At 38.8% G+C, this 21565-nt stretch overlaps 1 protein-coding gene across 4 annotated transcripts in view; it reads left to right on the top strand.

Moving 5' to 3' along the window:
- Positions 1–21565, top strand: part of B3GNTL1 (UDP-GlcNAc:betaGal beta-1,3-N-acetylglucosaminyltransferase like 1) — a 106060-nt gene that overhangs the window by 25659 nt on the left and 58836 nt on the right. For 3 of the 4 annotated variants that reach the window (XM_038156788.1, XM_038156791.1, XM_038156793.1), the window contains one exon: positions 6058–6153. The exons of the other annotated variant lie outside the window; for it this stretch is intronic. In XM_038156788.1, coding sequence (XP_038012716.1) covers positions 6058–6153 — 96 coding nt within the window. The remainder of the gene's footprint in view (positions 1–6057; positions 6154–21565) is intronic. 4 annotated transcript variants of the gene reach the window in all.

Genomic DNA, 21565 nt, shown 5'->3' with positions numbered 1-21565 from the left:
TAAACATTCAGGATAAGATAAATAATTCTTACTAGCTTTTTATTTTAGGATTTTCCATCTGTGGGTTCTCATAAAGAGGCATATTGGGGAAAAAGGTGTTGTGCCTTTGAGATAATCCTCTCTATTTTACTTGTTATTTGGATAATCTTTCTTTTCACGGAACATTATCTAGGATCAGATGTTATGATTTTTCTAATTACAGCATCACTAAGTACTTAATGACATTCTCTTCAAGGAGGTTTACATCATTCTGTCATATTTCTAAAAGGAAACAGAACACTGCACATTCTTCCTCAGAATGTAGAATCAAGTTTTGTACTTTGTACAACCTTTGAAAGTTGCATTTATTCTGTACAGAAAAGCCATGGACTTTTTCCTGCTAAAATGCATATTTTTCCAATACCTGTTTCAATAATAAAGTTCCTTTTAAGAGAAGATACACCATATGGAGAACTCCTGGGTGTGTTTGTACATCCAGTGCCTGCTGCCTTGTGGAGAGTTTATGCTTTTGGCTGTCTTTGTTCATTTCCTCTTTTTTTAAAACAAGGGTGGAAAATATTGGGATAAAATTGAAGACCAATTCTTTTTGCATCCTCATTTCCTCTTTAGTACAACGGGTGGGTTCTGACCCATAGGCTGCCTCCTGAATAAGGAAGATTGTTTGTGGTAAAGGAAGTTGTAGTGATTAAAAACTCTAAAACATCACATCTGCAGAAAACGCCTTGGTTTTAATTATTGCCGGCTCATTTAAACTTTGTTTCCTCTCACCCGCTTCCTTTTCCACTTCAACGTGCAAGGCAAAACATAAAACTCTAAAATGATGAAGCTAAGAAACATCTCCAGCTGAATATTGCATTTCAGAACCACTGGTGAAAGTTGGAACAAGTTCTGACATGTCTAACTGGGTACAGAGTGCTGGGCTTTGCACATGTCAGACATGGGACTGAAATTCTCTTTTTTCACCTCACAGGACACTTCTGTACATCACAGGACAGTGACTAGAGATGGCTCTAAGCAGGATTTGCTGATGTGTGTAGTAATCCTGCCCAGTTCATCTTTACATGAGCATAACTCTGAATTTACTGGATGTGCTCGTTGGATTTTGTCTTGGTTTGGACAGACAGGTGCCTGCTAAGGAAGGCAGGAGCCTCCCCTGAAATGGAAAATGTAAACCCCCTCCCTCTGAATTGCTATAAATCTTGATTAAGGGGCTCTCAGGCAAAAAAATATGGGAGCAGGAAATAACAGTTCTTTACTAGGGAAGAAAATAAAAGGATAAAATAAACAATGCAGTAAACCAAAACAGCACTGACAGGGTCAGAACACAGCCTGACACCCTGTGGGTCAGGGTGCTGGCAGCAGTGCCATTGGAATTGTGGCTGCAGCCCTCCTGGAGTGTCAGGGCTGGTTCTGCTGGAGCAGGGATCCTGTGGAAAGGTGTAGTCTTCCTCTGCAGATCCAGTGGAAGAGGCAGCTGCTGTTCCTCTGGGAAATCCAGTGGAGAAGCTGTGCTGGTGTTCCAGAAGCTCAGATTCTATCCAGGTAGGAATGCTTGGCTCCTCCCTCTGGGCTCACATCTCCCAGTGGGATGCTGCAGTTCTTATCAGCCCTGCAGTGACATTCAATGGCCTGTTATCAGCAGATGTCCCCTCCCAAGGGAAGAGTGATTGTGGAAGAGATAAGGGAAACAGCTCACTTGACAGCAGACAGCTGCCATGCAGATGGCAAATAGAATACATCTTGCCTTGCAATCTGGGACAGATTTTTATTTCCAGGTTGCTGTGACCTGGAGAGCCTCAGAGTTATTTTCACTATTGCTGCTTGTACTGTTTTAGTTGTATCATACTCCTATTGTACTGGCTTTATAGTTCCCTAACTCCTGAAGATGTTTTCAATGCAGTGGCATAAAGAACATGTCTGTGACATTCAGTCTGATAATGTTACTTAGGTACAATTCATTAACTCCACTCCTAATTGTGTGAAGTGGTGGAGTTATTAGAGAAGAGAGGTTCAGGTGCCTAAATACAGACCTGTAATGCCATTTTGACTCCTCTCTGAGACCATCTAGACAGGACTGGCAAATAGTGGAGGCTTTTGGTGAAACAGTAGATGAAGCAGGACTGTAGGGCCACAAACTGATCCTGTATTTGGCCACTTCTTCCCACAGAGCTCATTTGATGCCATTTTTGTTTTTAAAATTTACTCGTGTTGCCTTTCAGTGTAGGTATTTGTTGGTACTTAAGATTAATCCCCTATTTTGTGCTCTTACTGTTCTTCCTATTACTGTTTCTTGCTGCCATAAAGAATAAATTCTTTAGTATTTTTTCCAGATACACCAACGCTGATTGCAATTAAATAAAAAGCTAAATGAGCTCTAAGTTACCTTTAATACATTAAAAAAGTAATTGGCTGTCTAGAAAGCAAATTACCTTAGTGCCGTGGTAGCAGAAAGGATTGTCATGATTTTCTGTCCTGATAAGAGTTTTACTTTTTCCTGAACTGCCATAGTCCTTTGCTATGAGCCAGAAATTTCTGTTATTCATTATTCATGGTACTGCTTCCTATATAAGTAATATCAATATTAATATACCAATATTATAATATTATATAATATATTATTAAATATACTAGTAACATTAATATTAATATTGCATTTCAGCAAGTTTCCAGTTGGAAAAAGAAGCCTATTGCATTTATTGTATATATTCCATAGTTTAATCTAGGTACAGGTATATGCCACGCTCCAGCATTTGTAATAATAAAAACAAACTTGTCTAATTAGATCAAAAATTAAAACTTGGATGAACTCTGTTTTTGCATAGAAACAGATACTCAAAATACTGAAAATAATATTTCTAATGCAGAGTTTCTTGGAAGGATTGGGTGTAATGTAGGCCAGAAAGATTTTTATCAAAATATGTTTACTGTTATGAGAGAAGCAACAGTGAAAAACTTTTCACTTCCATTTGAAAGCTCTAAGGAAGTATTCAGTGAATATAAAACCTCTGTGAGGCACGGAGGAAATGGAGCCAGTGTGCAGTTGCTTGTGCTGCCACACCTTACACAGGGGAGCTGGAGGAAGCTCTTTGTGCTCTAAATAATCTGATTTTTATTGTGTGAAAGAAGCTGGTTACATGAGCTGGGCTTTGCAGATGCTGAATCAAAGGCTCAGCTTGGTGGTGTTTATCTTGCAGCCACAAGTCAAAAATCCCAGTCATGTGGCTGAGTCCCATTGGGAGGGAATGGCACAGCTGAAGTGCAGAAGGGCGGGGGATTTGCTGGGCTGAGGATCTAGAAATAAACTTGATTGCATCGTGGCAATTTTCACATTTGTCTGTAAAACAAACTTCTTAAATGATGATAAAAGTGGCTTTGAGTGGTGCTGGTTCTGCAAAGGAGAAGAAAGCAGCTCTTGGGGCAGAGGGGAGTGCAAACACAGCACTTCCTACAGCACGTTAACTTTGTTCATGAGCTTGCAGCAATTCTCCTGTTGTGTTGCAAAGTTACATTTCCAAAGATTGTGCTCCAAATTATGGCTAAATTCAATATAACCCATTGATTTTTCTCACTGCAATACCAATAATTCCTAAATAACAGCTTTATTTGATGAGGATTTTTGCCTAATTATTTTTTTGTTCAGTTCCAAAAGGCTCAAAGCATTTTGAGACCTACACTACAGTAAGTACAGAACCAGCATTGTGAGCCAAAACTCAGAAAGTAAATTGGAGCATGCAATGGAATTATCTGTGTGGCTAGATGGAAGAAGGAGGGAATTTTGGCTAAGACTTGAAGTCAAACTCTAGAAATTACAAACAGTGATGTGTAATCCAGAAAAGAGCTGTCAGGATCCAATTTAATGGCACTTTTGCTGTCTGCCTTCACCTCTCCTCGTGTGTGTACAGATAATTGATCAAACCTGTTCAGTTTTCTCTTCAAGTGGGAGGAGTTGGGATTAATACCAGTTGTTCTTTGGGCTTCAGGGAATTACAGCCCTTTAGCTGAGCACCTGGATTCAACATTTGCTTTAGTTTGCTTAAATTACCAACAGCATTTATGAAATTATCAGTCTGCTCAGAAATGAATATAAAAATGGGAAACTCTGTCCTCTGCTTCTAATTTAAATTTCAAGCTGCCAGGAAAGAGATGACTGCACTTCCTACTTGGCTGTAATTGAAAACCAGGCTTTCAGAAAAACAAATTTGAAATTCTCCTTTTTAATATCTCACCTTTTCAAAGTTCTTTGTATTCTGCATCTGTTCAGCTTCCTGTGACTCTTTAAATAAAGAAACTAAGTTTCCATCTTGTGCTGTTATAGCTTGAGATATAAAATAAAGGTAATTTTTCCCTTTCACCTTTTATGCAGAGTTTTGTAAAGTGTCTCTGTAAGTTAGAAAAACCCAGGATATGCAAGAGAAGGCTAATGAGGGCTTGATTAATGAATACTAGAAAAAGTTCAATTTTTAAATAAAAACCATCCTTGCAGCACAGGATAGACATACATCTGAGATGACTTTTGCAGGTTTTTATCTCTGTGATGTGCTGTAAAAAACATCTCTATGAACTCTTCTAATTGATAATAAGTTTAAAAGAATTTTAGGTTAACCTTCTGAAAATATCTTAGTATTACTTAGCTGTCATGTGAGGGTTAAGTTAGGATGAGGACTGAAGTTTTCCCCAGTAATTTGTTGTTGCCATTGAGGAAACATTTCCTAGTTCAGAGACGTGGTTTATTCTTATGGGATAAGCAAATAACATTTTCTTTTTCTCCATGCTTGTTGTTTTGATTGTATTTAATCATATTCTAAATTGTGATGTTGCATTGCCAGCAGTCCCCCAGCAAGATCTTCTCATGGTGTTTTTGTTCCCACATCAAAAGTATTCACAACTGCACATGCAGAGCTCTGGCCTGACTGCTCACATCCCTCTGCAGTTTAAAGCTCTGCAAACAAAGATACCTGGAAGATTTATGAATGCTTAGGGTGGAAAATAAACCAAGGGAGTTTCCCACCTGTTCTTGAACAGAACTTATGAGAAATTAGTGTTCAGAAACACTAAAACCCTGTGGTGTTAGTTCTCAGTGGACAAACACATCCTCAGTGGGAAGCACCTGAAAAATCAGGGAGAGAAATGGAGAGTTACAGTATGATGGGAGTGCAGTAGTTGGTATAAAACAGTTGGTATAAAACAGTTTATACTTGGCATAAATAGTTAAGTCCTGTGGTACCCTGAAGGTTTTGTGTAGACTGCAGACTTCAGGAGGAGCAAACAGCAGGGTTCTGTCCAGTCACACTCCTGGGGTTCTCCTCAGCTTTTTCCTTGTCTAATCAGAGCTTTATGAACAGTTCAGTGTTTCTGTGAAATTGCATTAATGTGTGTCTGTGCAGATACAGGGAATATGGGATCCTGCTGATATTCTTTGGTACATATTGGAAGCTTTCTGAACACCTACTGGCATAATGATATTAAAATTCATATTTAACCTGTACAGCTACAGAAGTGTTTCAGATAAGGACATATTGTTCAAATGGGTGTGCAGTGCTTCAGTGACCAAATCAAAATGAGGTGTCTCCACTGTTCTGCCATGGACAAAACAAATCAGAAGATGAAGGGGATTTTGCTTATTTTATATTAAATAAAAGTAATGGGAGGTATTATAGGTTATGGGAATGTTGGCAGGATAGTCTGGTGTTACTCAAGTTCCAATTTTCATTTGCTGGAGTAACTCTTGGTTGAAATTTTGCATTCTAGATGTCTGCCTATGGAAAATTTCCTTTGAAAATTTCAACCAAAATGGTTCCAATATTCCCAAAAATGAGGTTATTGGAAAGATAAAGATACTCCTCAGTGTTTCCTAGAGACCTTTAAAGTCTGTAACTATTTAACACTGGAACAGAGCAACTTTACCATGTTACCTTATGAACATAGAAGGGGGCTAGTAAGGACTGTGGAGATAATTCTTGGAGTTGCCATGTTCTGAATGTTTATTTTGTGATACTGTTTTGTTGCCACGTGGGTGTACAGAGTTTAACCTAGGGGATTTGTGTAATTCTGCTTTAGATTATTGGTTGCCAAGTCAGAAGAGAGCCACTGGACTCCACTGAACGATACACTCGCTGGATCAATAACCTCACCCAGGAGCAGCTTCTTACACAGGTATCTCTGCTTCTGCTGGGTCTGAAATTACAGCAGGAAAACAGCACAACAGGTTTGTTTGGATGGGCTGTTTTCAGTCATAAGCAATATTTGAGAGTTGATTAAGGTTATCAGATTTAAACACGGCTTGTTCAAGAGAAGCCAAGGTTGTGGTGCAGGTGATCATTACAGAGCACTGACCTCACCCTGAGTGAGAAGGAAGCTTTCAGCTTTGGAGTGAGCCTCACATGTCTCACTGCTGCCTGTGTTAAGTACATATGCTTTCATGTTCTAAAATTATGGTTTTCTTTTCCAAAAGTGGATTTCAATACAAAAGGAGGAAAAAGTCTTTCTTGAGAATGCTTCTTCTCCCACCCAAGGTACTGACCACTCCTGTATCTAAGTTTTGCTTGGGATTATTTTAAAGCAGCAGTTCTTCAGGCATTAAATATTGGGCTCATTATACATTGTTTGTAAGTGAGATGCATCTTGTGCAACTGAAGATGACAGTTTTTGGCATAAAGAACAGTTGTTTCATTAGGCAGGAGGCCAATGCTGAACTAAAATAAAGGCTAAAAGAGACTTTGGCAAAAACAAGTTAAGCTGTGGAAGAAATCAATCCAGCTCGTGGAGGAATGTTGTGCAGAGTATAAGAAATCTAATGGATGGTTTGCAGAAAACATCCCAGCAGGCTTTGAGATCCAAGTACTTGGGCTTGGGTTTTGGGATGCTGTGTCAGAAAGACATTTGGTTTTGATTTCCTTGAATTTAAGTGGTTGAAAAGATTAACATATCCTTATTTGTTAGACTTCATTATAAACTCTGTTGTGTTCCCTTAACTCCACAAAACCACTGACAGGCCCTGCTATGGTCATTGTAACACAAGGAGTACTCTACAGACCTGGTTTTAAATCACCAGTGGTATTACAGCTCCCTGTAATTCACCAAGGCAGAGTAATTACAGAAGAAGTTACCCAAGAAATATTTGGATTTGCCTGTGAGTGTGGCATTAGAAAAAATACAGATTTAAACCAGTGTATTTCTCTGACAGCATCTGAATCGCTGTTCTGGTGAAAAGAAAGAAAAGCTCGAGGATGTAAAAGCTTGTCCTACACAATCTGAAGTGTTCCATCTAAATGGCCACTTGATCTTTGATGAATTAAGTGGGAAATTAAAACAAATATTCTGATTTTGAGATTATGAAAAAAAAAAAAAACCAACAAAAACCAAACAACCAAAACCAAACCCCTCATTTTAAATAAGATGGGAATCAATGTGTTCTGGAAAAGATTGTTTGTTTCCAACAGTAGGATGCAAATATGATGACCTGGGAAGTCCCTTGCAGTCTTACATCCTACTAATACCTCTTAAAGCCTTAATAAATGCATTATTTTTTCATATAATTTCGAGCCACACAATTTACAGGTAGATTAAGAAATTTTGGATCATACATTGGGTTTGGAACCAGCAGAACTTGTGGTGCTTACCCATGAGCTTACCAAGATGAGCTTTATAGATTGACACTATCTGTGTGTTCCTCGTGATTTTTATCATGTTACCTGTTTTCCACCAACTTGAATGCAGAAACAGAAGTTCCTCAAAGACAGTAGATTTCTGAGAATTCCATGAGTGCCTGAAGTTTTGGAGAAATTCTGCTGCACCAGCTCCAACTCATGTTGTTAAGCACCACAGGCTCCCCTTGGAGGGAGATTTTGGGTGCCCAATTATCAGACTTCAGCTGTGACACGAGCCTGGGGCACCTTGGCTCTTCCAGCTCTGGAGCTAAAAGAGCTGCTTGGTTTCTGTGAGCACATGGTACTTCTGCTTTTCTAATCTTCTGATTAGAAATTCACGTAGGGGGATAATTATTTTGCTTTTTCTTACTTAAAACAGTGTGGGGCAGAGTAGGAATTGGGAATAAAAGTAAAATTTCAGCTGTAATTAAAAATCAGGGTATGAATCAATTATCTAAGGTCCCACTTATCTATCCATATCATATGCTTTATTTTGTGTGTATGTGTTTTTTTAAACTCTCTTCAGTACATAAACCCCAAAAAATCTGTAATGATGGACCTGTGCTAATGGATTTGTAGAATCTTTGAGAGGAGCAGTCCTTCAGGGAATTCAGGAAAATTTGTTTTCATTTAGAGCACGTTGCCAGCAGCAGATCCCTGTAGTGAAAGCACATTTAGCTTTTTTAGCTGTCTCTGTACTCAGTGCCCAGCTCTTTCCAGTCACTTCTGCTGCATTTCCACACCATGCACATGCAGATTATTTGTGCTGGGAACGGGGAAACCGAGTGACCAATTCCAAAAGGAAAAAGAGCCAATTGTCAAGATCATGTTGTTTTATGAAAATGTTTATGTTATTGATCAAATAATTTCCTGTGGCCCTGGATTGCTCTGCTGGGCAGGGCCCAAAGCCAGGTTTGGGAGCTGTGGTTGGAGGCAGATGTTTTGGGAAGTGCCTTCAGACACCTCTGTGCTAGATGCTGTTTTTTGTTGGGGTTTTTTTTTGTTTTTGTTTTTGTTTTTTTGTTGTTTGGTTTTGGTTTTTTTCTTGCTTGAGTCAGTACCAGATTTTTGGATCAAATGTCCATCCCCGGTGCTCATGCTGAGAAGATCTTTCAATCCAAAATGCTGCCAGCATTTTAACTTTTCCCTTAGCCCTGGCCTCTTGATGCTTACTCATCCATTAAATGTTTCTCTAAACAATTATACTGTAACATTCCAAAGATACTGTATGGTATGCGTGAAATTTCAGAATATATACCCCAGAGAGTGTGGTGGGAGTGAGAGAGTACAAAGAGAGCATGATAATAAGAAAGGCTACTTTTTAAAAGATCAATATTTGCTTCTTCAGTGTTATCTTTTGCATAAGTGACAGGTGAGCAAGCCACACTTTTATGGGTGTACTGATATAAACCTTAAATACATGTGTTCTGAAAGACTTGATCTTTCTGGCCAAGAGTAAAAAAAAACAAATAAAAAAGGATAATTGTAACTGTTCAGTAAGTGCAGATCACTGTGACAGGTACAGGAAGAAAATGAGCAAACAAATTAAGAGAACTGGCTGTTTTGATGTTGAAGTAATTGGAAAAAAATGTAGATTAAAACTAATCCAATGGGATATCCGAGTCCAAACTGTGCTTGGAAATGTGACTGAGGTTGGATCGTGCAGCCCTTCTTTTACACTGGAAATGTTTACTGGGCTGTGTAAGTGAAAAGTTCTGAATGGTTTTAAGGCTGGATTAATTGCACAAATATTTATGCAAGTCATTTCTAAGGACTGTAAGTAAAAGAGCTGAGTTCATGTCCACATCTGTTAAAGCACTGCTTTAGGTTAGTTTAGTCTCTCAGCCTGTGAAGTATTCTGTTCAGCCTGGAGCACAATCCCATCCCACCTACCAGTTTTTCTCCTCAAAGGCAAAACATTTCCACCCCTTCACGTGGTTTTTGACTTAGGAAGCAGGCAGCAAACTTAGAGTGACTGGTGAGGAGACTCCTGCCAAAAGGAAGGGCCTGTGGGTGATAAGGCTGGACTGGAGATAAATAACTAATGTAGATAAATAACTGTCTGAAAAAGCCACAGTGATTCTGGATGACTGTGTCTGTATGACTTCCTGATACAAGCTGGACTTTGCAGGTTATCTTGGAGCTCTTGGTGTTGGATAAATCTGGAAATTGTTATAGGTGATTTCTAGTTCTTAGCAATAATCTCTGCCAACCACCTGACAGAAGAGCAGTAATTAACATTTCATAGCACACACGTCTCTCTGCTCTAAAAGATGCCTGTTACATTTCATTGACAGCTTTTAAAGCTGTGCTTTTCTTCTTACTAAGTCTTCCATTATTAGAGTTTAATTAATATTTGATAAAGATTCATGCTACAAATCAGCATTTACTACAGATGCTCTATTTGGAAATAGTTCCAGCATTTTGGTGGAGTCAGAGTGTGCAGCTTATTTTAAAGGCAAGAAGGACCTGACAGCATGGCTGGACCTTTTCTTTCCATCAGTTCAGTGCACTCAATATTCTATTTTCATCATGTGGCTCAATAGGGAACTTCTCAGTGGTCAAAAGCTGGTAGGAGTAGATTGCAAGTAGGATGAATTTTCCAGGTGGACCACGGATTGAATGTCTCTGGCTTACAGCAGCTGTTTTGTCTACCTGCAGACAGAAAATTCCACTTTATTAGTGCTTGGGTTGGCTGTCCATGTGTCACAACTGAAATAATAATCAAGGCAGCAATCTGACAGTGGATGTATGCAATGCCTGTTGTCTGGGGTTTTTTTATGGTAGTAAAGGCAAAAACTGGCCAGAGGGAAAGGCTTTCTTACTTAAGAATGAATAAAACATGAAAAGGCCGATTGAAATCCCCTCCACCCTCCTCCTCCCTCCCTCCCCCCATCTTTGCCACTATTAATGGCTCACTTGTGTTTGTTGTCTTTCAATAAAAAGATACTCAACACTTTCTTGGGATTTTTTTTGATCACTGTTTCCTCTTCCTTGACCCATAGTATCTAAAAATGTGGCATTAATAGTGAAACCCTGATGTTTTTCTGCTGAGTGGAACAGCCAAAGTTGCTGGTTATTGCAGCAGATTCCAGCAGTAATCTGGAATGGGTATTTGTATGGGATTGAGCCTGTACCATATTAAAAAAAAAACCAACTGGCTGCTTCCTTTTGTGGTTGGTTGATCCTTGTTCTCCTCTGGAGGAGAATGAACCAAAGTTTCACAAGCTTGACAGTGTTTATATTTACATGTGAAAATACATGTCAAAGGGTTCATGGAATTCTAGAAAGTTTAATGAGAAGTGGCTTAGCCACATCTGTGAACTCAAAGCACAATTAGAACTTCCCAGTGAGGCTTTATGAAAAGGCAGCTCAGGGTCACATATTTTGAACTTAGAAACAGGTTTGCTGGAATTCAGAAATGTATACAGCTTGTGCTTTGTGTGTGTGCAGTTTTGCATGAGTTTAAAGGTGTCCCATAGGGGAAGGAGTGTTAAATAACTCGTATTTTTCTACTTCATGTCTTGCTTGATAATTTGCATGATTAAACAAGGCTGGAATGTGGCTCATAATACATGACAATGTTAAAATGGAACTGAAATATTGTAATATAGTATAAAAGGGACTTGTGATTACAATAAGTTTGATTTTATTCCAAAATGTTCATGATGAATGCAGCATTACAGCATGACGGATTCTTGCATGGCAGAAAAAGCCTGATATGACTTTGATGGACATAGAGATGAAACTGGTAGGAAACAGCTATTTCTGTGTGAGCTGGAATTTGTTCCAGCTGATGATATTTTCTTGTATTTTTAGTAATTAATGATACCAATAAGGAACGCATCCTAAATGCCATTTTTATAGACATTTGATGTAGGAGATGGACAGGTAATGCCAAGTGTAAAGGAAAACTGTCCAGGACTGAATTTTCAGAAATGCTAATTGGCCTTCCAAGTTACTACTGCCATTTATGTATCCTCAATACTCTTGAAAATTACTTTGAAAAATAGGGCAAGATGTTAAAATAAATTGAAGACAATTTGTTAATTGACTGCTGCAGTTAAGGACATGGATGGAACTAATAACTTCCAGTTTCTGAGTGCTCCACTTAACTCTTGTTTGATCTGCCATATTTATCCTATGTTGATGTGCTTGTGCTGACTTCCAAATAAACAACCCTCAAGCTTCACTTTGAGCTTCAATATCATTACCTTTTATAGCTTAAGGAACTATACTTTTTCCTCTTTTTGAGGGGCAAAATCCAGTCTTTATTTTAAAATAACAGATAGGATGTTGAAGTAGCCCTAACTTCTTTTTTCCTTTCAGAACAAAAAGCCCACTCCAAACAGCCATTTCCAACTCAGTGATGTTTATTTTTCAGTGAGAGCACAGAGCTGATACAACCTTTACTTCTGTATTTTGCTTTCTTTGAATTTGAAAATCAGAGTGCTGATTCCAAAAAGGAAGAGAAATATTTTTACTGTGGCTCCTACTGTAATAAAAATGTATGGATTTCAAACCTATTTTATCTGCAGTGCAACTCCCTCTTGTAGCCTTATACAGAGGAAAAAACATTTCTTTGTCTCTTGTAACTGTGCACTGAACAGCTTTTCACTGTTTTAAAAATTGTGTGTGAGCATGAGTTAAGCACATTCTATTTGATCTGTCACACTCAAGATTTTGTTCCTTAATACTTTTTTATACTGACTTCACCCTGCCATGTTTGACATTTGTCTTCATGGTAGTTGTTGCTTTTCTGATTTTTTAACTGCTTAAGGAAGCTGAGTTTTAAAATATTTACATCCACCATATCCTCTCACAAGTATTAACAATATATGTTATACTGTTATGTTTGAATTTATATTTTTCCTTTCTGTGTTGTAAAAAAAGCCAGATTCATTGTCCAGTCTGACAGCTTTGGAGTTTAAGAATCCAGATTTAATGAGTAATTCAGTTTTTATGTGTTTTTTTCCCTTGGTACAAGTGTGACAAACAGGACATGGGATTTTTATTCTGTTTTTACAGTCTTGGCCAAATGGACTGTGATTAGAATTTCTTGAGCTGAAATTGTGCAGATAAATTACAGTGAGCTTTTCAGTGCATTAGCTTGGATCAGTGTAGCTGTGAACAGCATGTCCTGTTTCATAAAAAATGGATATTTTCTGTGCACTTATGGCAATTTCATCATCCTAAATGTGAGTAGCATATCCAGTTCCACTGATGCCTTAAAGAACCTTGAATTGAAACAACACTTTGGAGACAATATCAGTATAGGAGGTAGAATAAAGGCTGGTCTTTATTGGAGGCCTCCAAGGGGCAGATTTGGAAAATGCCCACCCCTGCACAGGGTGAGTACAGTTTGATAAGTTCAGCAAATCTGCATAACTGACAGAAATCCCCAATTAGAGACATACGTGGTGAGCTAATTCAACCCTTTTCTAAGTCCTCCCCCCTTTAGATAAGAACTAAATTCTGTTTATGAAAATGTGTCTCCAAGAGCTGGCTTCAACCTTGGCTCAAGAGAGGAAAGGGGCCTTGAACCCCCAGCTTGGAGCCTCTGGAATATATTTTGTCTTTCAGGGTAGGGAACAGTATTTGGGCTGGCTACAATAATAGGCTACAGAGCTACAAATACATGTGCAAAGAATATAGAGACTATATAAAAGCAAATGCTGCAGGTAAGCAGAGTAGGAGGATTTAGGAGTTGCTGCAAACTACTTTGATTTCTTCAGAGCTATTGAAACAGAAAAAAGCAGATGTTACTAGGCTTCTTTTTATTAGACTAATTTGGTACCATTCATTTATGTGTTGAGTTTAGTGGAGTGGATCTGAATCATGCCTGTCAACATAAAAGATAGGTGTTCAGAAAGTTTGTATAGAAAAAGGAATTATTATTTTCAGGTCTGTAATTCCAGAGAATGCCAAGAGGTCTGTATTTACTTTGGATAATTCTTTGCATACCTATACTGTAATAATGTCAGAATGAACTAAATATAATGATGAATATTTGAATCTCAGGGTTATGATTATTTTATGAAGTAGAAAAGATAAATGGCAGGAACTGCTTGCTAGTCTAGTGAATAGTTCAAAATGTACTTAAAAGAATGTTTCAGTCTTTATCACTTTGGAGAACTTATCTAGACACAAAAGACAAAATAAGTAGCTTAAGCTTGCTTTTTTCCTTTTTTTGCCCTTTTTTGGAGGGAGGTTGTTTTTTAGACTTTTTTTTTTTTTTTTTTACATCAGACTGCACATATTATACCAATGCTTCTGCCTCTGATTTGATTTGTGTCTTATCTCGTGTACATGCTGTTAAACCCCTTTGCCATTTTCTGTTTTAAAAGCTAATAAAACAGGGTCCAAGTTTGTGCTTAACATCACCTAATAGTTTTGGTGACAATTGAAATTTGTTTTGAGCATGCATTCCAGACTTCTTTTCTGAAACCCATTGGTTTGACAATGTAATTTTGGGGACTTCGGGATTGTATGGGCAGAGCTTACACTCTCTACTCACGTACTCTGTATTTTCTTTGGTGTGTTTTGTTGTTTTGTTTCATTTTTGCCATGTTCTTCCACTGCAGCTTTTGGAATTGGTTGTTCTGGCTGTGGCAGCACTCAACAGCTTTCACTTTCTCACTTCATTCTTGGTTTCATCTCTTCCCCCATATAATTTTGTCTTCCCCTGATGCTTCACAAAAGAGCCACAAGTTGACCACATCCTTAATTGTCCATTCATTTAGCAAAGAGCAGGCTGCTTAGTAGTTTTTAATGAAGAAATTGAAGTGTAACCACCCATAAGAAAGTAGCAGAGGAGCAGTCATCTTAATATTCTGACTGTAACATACTGGAGAAGACAGTTCTGTGTTCATGAAATCCTCTCTCTCGGTCAAACCTCAGAGGAAGGAGGTCACCAGGTTGGCAATTGCATTTCAAAGGGTTTTAATGTTTCTGAGAGAAACCAGACTGTCCACGTGCTCATGCACTTTTACAGACTTCACTTGGAGCGCTGCCAGGCCAGCAAGGTGATACTGAACCCAGGCTAGCAAGAAGCAAATGAACTGTCACAGCATTTACAGCTGGGAAACTGCAGGGAAATCTCAGCTCTGTTATCATAGAAGCCAGAAGGAGAGATAAAGGAGTCGTTTTAGTGTAGACACTAAAAGAGGCATGTTTAGCTTTATGTTCTCGGTGTTCTGTTCCTTCTGTGCATTTCCTGAGTAATTCAGCTGAAGGAGAAAAGATTTTTTTTCCTAGTGTTGTCCTAAATGCAGCCAACAGTCAACCTCTGCTTTGTGCAGGAGTCAGTTGAGAAAACCTTATCACGTTGTGTTCCGGCCCTGGAAAAGTGTCTGAGAATTACACTGGCAAGGTCTGACTGCCCTTGTGATTTGTTCTTTAATTATTTCTCCTTCCATTCTTCTGCTTCTCCTGCTCATGGAGAGCCCCATTGCTAATGAGGGCTGCAGACAGGCTGATGTGCATCTCCCTTTTTCCTTTCCCCTTTCCCTTTTTAGCCAGTCCTAGTGACCATGTAAAATTGTAGCGTGGCCATGTCCCTGGAGTTTTAGCCATACCTTTCATACTGGCACTCTTCTACTATGAATAAATAAATATGTGATTGTGAAATGAAAATAAATTAGAAACTGCTACATTCAAATGTGTGACAGTCTTAGAAGCCCTGATGGCTCGCTTGAAAGAGCAGGAAAGTGGAGGTTTCAAGTGGCAGTGCTGCTAAGCTGTCCTCAAATGTGTTTCTTCTCTGAACTGAAACTCGAGTCATGCTGAATGTGTCCATTGGTACATCTGCATCCTCACATTTTTAGGGCTGGGATAGCTGAGGTTTGTTGTACTTGGCATGAATCAAGCAGTCAGAGGGATCACAGCTACCTCTCATGGAGCTTGCTCCCTCCACCAGTGGGCTGGTGTTCCATTTCTCTCCAGTATTTGAAAATAATGTTTTATCTCAGCTGCCATTTATTTGGCCACCTGACTTTAGAAAGGAATAACCAATGCCATCACCTTTTCCTACTCACCCTGAATTCCATTTTAGTGGCACCTTTCAGAAGAATGCAAATCTTAACCTAGAAGCCAAACTTCAGTGTCAGATTTCGCCTTCAAAAAGAAAAAAAAAGAAAAACACAAACCCAACAGCCTTTGGAGTCAGTAGGAGAGATTTTTTTGTGTGTCATACAATTATTCATAGCTGTGCAGAGCAGATGTTGACAATTAGGAGAGAACAGAGGCTGGTCTGTGGTCTGTGGTTCACGTGGGTAGATGAAGGCTCGAGGCTGCGGCGATTTCCTGTCAGCGCGAGCAGGTCCTGGGGGCTGCAGCCCAGTCCAAGTGTACAAAGTCACTTTTGTTGGCCTTGGTCCTCTCCCTGGGCTGAAAGAATAATGGTGCTAGAAGGCTCAGTGTTCTGCTCTGAGGGATCTATGTCCATTGAGACAAAATTACTGGTTGAAAACTTTTTATGGATTTTGTTTCTTCGCTAGATGTTTGCCTCCTCCTTTTAGAAAGCACAGAACAGCTGACCCTTTCATTTACTGCAGTAATTGCCACTGTGTCATGTCACATTTTAATCCTTTTAGCTTGAACCATATTTAAAGCACAGTCCCTCCCAAATTTGAATGTATTTTTACACAGTAACTTACATGGAAGCAATTTCCTGCAAATTAAACATGATGAAGTGTTATCCTTTTGCCTTCAGAGCCATTTTCTGTAAAATTCTGATGGTTGCAGGTGACCTGGGGCACCTCTGCTGTTGTCAGCACTGCTTGGCATACTCATGTAAATAGGAATTTCCCAGTAGTTAAAGGAATTTTTACTGTAGCTCATTTTGTCTCTTTACTGAATGGGCTTGTTGAAGTAATGATGGTGTTGATGCCATATTCAATGAATTCCCATTTTCCTCTTTGCTGCTAGAGCTGTGTAAATAATCATTAGTGATGGAAAATTAGAAACATTTTTGTCTGCAAAGAAGTACTTCTGATCTTCTAGTTTGGCAGTGCAGGCAGTGATGGAGAAATCATCCCTGGTCCTTTGGGAGGCCATGGTCAGAGGAGAATCAACAAAAGCAGCTTCGTGGAAGGAGAGGAAACTTTGTGGACCTGGTTGCTCTTCAGGATCAGAGAGATGGTTTGTACAATTTGAAACAAACAAACAAAAAAAATTCCTGGTACTCTGCCATATATTAAATTCACTCTTTCATGGCTTTTACAGCCAAGCTGTAGCCATGGAATGTGAGCACGTTAATGTCAAGTTCCAGTGATTGGGTCTGTCATCCTGCTGCTCTGTACAATGGAGGATGCTTTTGAACACAAATAGAGCATTGATAAAATGACAAAAGCAAAGCAGAGAAATATTTCTTAAATGGCTGAAACAGTATCTGTAGTAAATACATGTTTTGTTATTCAGGGACAAGAAATTATTTTCTGTCTGACAGGATAGCATGCATTTCACTGCTGCCTGAGAACTGGGTCCCTGTGATAAGAATCTGACTCAAAGCTTGGGTTGCTTGAGCTTCTTTTTTTTTCATCAAGTAGGTAACGTGAATAATTTTAGAATAAAGAGGAAGGAAGAAATTACATGCCTCAGTAGCAAGCATGTGTTCTCTGATACTTTAGTTTCAAGTTCTGTATTGAGGAGAGGTGAAGTCCAAAATCTCCTTTTATAGCAGGATACCAGGTGCAAGCAGCCAGACATAGAACTCAATTCAACTTTCTCCTCAGTGCAAATTATAACACAGCTTCAGCCTTGATGGCAAACTGCCACTGCTGTGGCAGGGCTTGTGCTAATTTGGTAGGAATAATACATAAGCAATGCTCATAGATATAAATCTTTAGTGTGAAAGATGCCAATGCATCCAGGATGGAAGTTCTGGTGAAGGAACACTCTTGGAGCAGCCCCAGCCTGGGCACTGACACCCTGAGCCCTCTAAAGGCAGGACAATTAAGGATTGCTAATTAACAGTTATTGTAAAAACCTAAAGCTACCTGTGTCAGACCACATCCCCAGAATGGGTCATGCCAAGGTATTTATTTACCTGCAAATTACCTGAAAACTGTCCATTGTTTCATTCTGATCGTGGATCAATAACCAAATATTTGCCGGTCAAGTCAGAATCTTTCCAAAATTACATGGAATTCAAGCTGAGGAGTTGTTTTGCAGGAAGGCAGCCTGATGTTGTGTTCCCCCCCTGTGACACTGGACTTACTGTTGCTGTCTGTACAATTTTGGATGAATAGCCTGAAGTGGAATCTTTTCTCAGTTCTGACTTTTTACCAGAGAGCTCCATAAACACAACTAATACATTTTACAAGGAAATAAACTTCTTTCTAAAACCAAGCTGTGAAGCTATTGCTTCACATATTCTGAAAGTTGTTTGAATTTCCATTTGGGATTTGATATATTTGGTTAATTTTTTCCTGGCAACTTTGGGAATTGTAGAATGTAGAAATGTCACCACCATCAGCAAACCAAGAATTTTACTGTCTGTTTTTAATGATAATATAAATAACAGGTTTTGGCTTTTTTAACTTCTGTCAAACTCTTTTTAAAAACAAAAATATGTTATTTGGACTCAAATCCATGACTATCCATATGTGAGCAACTGGCAAAGAGAAGTAACTTTTCTACCTTTTACAAAAACCAGAGCCTTATTCAGGCATGATTTTCAGAATTACCTTCTAAAATGTGTTTTAACTCTGCCTGTCTGAATTTGACCTGCTTTGCCAAGGAATTGTCTTACCATGCCCTGTTGGGCAGATGTGTGTTTGCACTGGCATTAAGTGCTGTTAAATATTTGCTGTTATTTCAGGGCTTCTCATTGTCAGGAATTTACTAATAATGAGGGCTCTGGATTTTATGTCCCCGTAGAGGCTGTGTATGCAAATCTTGTGCCACTTAGAGTGGTTTACACACCAGCTGGTTTAACTTTGGGCATCTCTTGACCACAACTTTACATTTGTTGCTATTAATGAATTTTTAAATATTGCATTCAGGAAAAGTGCTTCTTCTTAATGTTTTTGGCCGATGTCACAGGGCTGGCACAAATTCATTTCAAATACACTCCTGGTAGATGTGCTTGTATTAGCATGAAAATTTAATGCATTTTTTGTTTTTGAAGAGAAAATAGGTAAATGTTGCTTTCATATCTTCTGTTTGTAATTCATCTTGACAACTACTACTTGTGCTCTGCTGTTATTCTTTCCTCCTTTACCAGGTTTCAAGCTTCCAAATTTGATCTTTTAAGTGTAGGTTTTTATGGAAATTTGTATGTACACAGCTGCTAGAAAAGAAGAGAGCATGTGCCTGTGAAAAATGACTGATTACCAAATAAGCTTCCCAAACTGAAGCCTGGAAAAACAGGACTTTCCAAGCAGGCTAGAGGTTTATTGGAAAGGAAGAAAGCAAGTCAATTTGAGTACTTTGCACAGCTGTTTTAACAGAGTTGTTTCATCTGTGTGATTCTGTAGAATAATTTGATGCCAAAAGTAACACACACATTTTTTAAAATTTGTTTTGAATCAGTGGCATATATAAAATTAGTTTCATGTGGCCAAAAACTTCTGCATTTTGGAACAAAATGATCAAAAGTTTAGCTCATCTTGCACTGGTAAAATGCTGCAGCTCAGTAACAGCTACATTTTCTGAATAATGCATTAAACACGAGAGTTTCCTGATCATAAGTAGGAGGAACAAGCACATTTTACCCTTCCTAACTGCCAGGTTGGGGTTTTTAAATATTTTCACTAACAATGAGCGTAATAAAAATCTTGCTTTAAATTGAAGGGTGATGCTTTTAGATTCTTTCACAAATTAAATACCTGTGCTGAGCAAAAATGTCATTTCTTGGCTGTAGATAAGCAGATCCTGCTTTCATATTTCCATGCCTGTAGGTGCCTAGTTCTTGATTTCCACCATCAGAAACGTGTAAGGAACATTTAATAACATCCAGGCTGCAGTGGAGGGGATGAGAGTTCTCCATCCAAGTGTTGGGAGATGTCTAATGACAAAGAGAACACATTCTCTAGGTAGAAGTGCAGCAGATGCCAAACATCTGTGAATCATCAGTGCTCTGTTCTGGAAGAAATGAGAACTTTTAAGCTTGAATTGAAGAAAGATTGTTTGTTTGTTTGTCTTAGCACAAAACTGCCTGGTTTAACCCTTTCTCTCCACTGCTAATTGCAGTCATTTACCCTTAGATTAATAAAGAATGTTATCTTATCCTTAGATTAATAAAGAATTCTTCTGGCTGCCTGTCCCTCTTAAAGCCCTTCAAAATATATCTCATTAGAAGTCAGTAAAAACAAAGTGTCCGTTTAGAAGTCAGATCCTGTTTTGGCTTTGCTAATGTCCCTTGACATTAAGTGCCTGTAAGTAGCTGACCTTCACACCCAGCAACATAAACAGCTCCAGGAATACCCACCCTGCTTGTGCCTGGCCAGTGCCACGGGCCTTTGGGTCCTGCTGCTCTTCAGTCCCATCATTTTTGTGTTTTGTTGGCCTCTGCTGCTGCCTCTTTCCCATTCTCAGTCCATTTGGTCCATGGTTTTTCCTCCTTTGCAGATGATTTTTTGTATCCCCTGTGTTCATCCTCTCCCCTCCATCAGCCACGCTCCCTCCCAGAATTCTCTGTTCCATCAATGAAGGCATATTTTGGAATGCAGCAGACAACAAAATGCCTCTTTTTCCTTGGCCTTTGATTGTTTTCCATCAGAAATGAATAGTTTTAAACCTAAATACTTCCCCAAGCATGAATGGCTTTCCCTCTCTCATCCTGACAGCTTCTTTATGCTGTTGCAAGGTCCAGCAGTCTTTTTGCTGAACTCAGCATGGAATTTCTGAGCCCTGATGCACAAGTGCTCTTCACACACACACAGAGCATTCCTGGGTGCTTGCTGTGAACCTTTGGAGCATATCCCACATTTAATGGAATGGTTTGCTCTGTCCAAAAGAGAGTGAGGCTGCCAGAGGCCAGGAATGGGATAAGAAATGTGGTGCATGTGGGTTGGTTTTCAGAGAATCCATAAGAAAAAAAAAAAAGGATTGGGAAGCTCACTGGAGTTCTGAAAGTTGTCCTGAGAGATATGGGAGGGAAGAGACTGAAACAAGAGGAGTTCAGAAAAGGTGATTGATATGCCCGAGGCTGAGGGGAGAAGGCAAAATTAACATTACTGGTTTGTCTGCCTTGGAAATGCCAAATCTTTTCCAGTCTCTTGATGAGAGAAATGGGTCTGTAAAGAATTCTTAAAACTTAACAGAAAGTTCACGTTGTTTTGTGACATGTAAACACTGAGATAAGGTGTGTTGACTTAGGAAGGCCGTGGAATAGAGATGACATTGTTGAGAGAGAGATTGAACTAGAAACAATTTGTAATAAGCTTCAAAATATAGCCTTGCAAAAAGACCAAATATTTTCATATTTTAGAGAATTAGAACTGTGAAAGATGTATTATAACAAGACTACATGAGGAAAAATTCAGGGTTTAGTCTACTTTTTTTTTTTTTTTTTTTTTTTTCTTTTCCTAGCAAGACACTTGTAGCAATATTAACAAGTACTTTGTATGCTAGAGATTTTAGGAAGTGCTGTCTTAGTGGATGCTGATTTATTCTTGTAAGGTAAGGGTTTGGACTTGATGATTCTCGTGGATATTCCAACTCTGGATATTCTCTGATTCATTAAAGAGAGATGGACTTGCTTTGTTTGCATTTCCTTGATCCACTGCAGGACTGGGTCTCAAGCAGTTCTTTTTGTGCATCAGAATCAAAGGAAATGCATAATGCTGCTCAGATGCAGCAATTGTAAACAGTTGTTTGAGAGAATTTGAGAGAAGCCATGCTGCACTTTAAGGTGGTCATTATATGACAGCAGCTGGAAGTGCTTATTTTCCTGGTTTTGTGTTAGGAAATAA

This window comes from Motacilla alba, chromosome 18, assembly GCF_015832195.1.
Source record: "Motacilla alba alba isolate MOTALB_02 chromosome 18, Motacilla_alba_V1.0_pri, whole genome shotgun sequence".
Lineage (NCBI taxonomy): Eukaryota > Metazoa > Chordata > Aves > Passeriformes > Motacillidae > Motacilla > Motacilla alba.
Note: the sequence above shows the minus strand (reverse complement) of the source record. Positions and strands in the feature narration are given on the sequence as shown.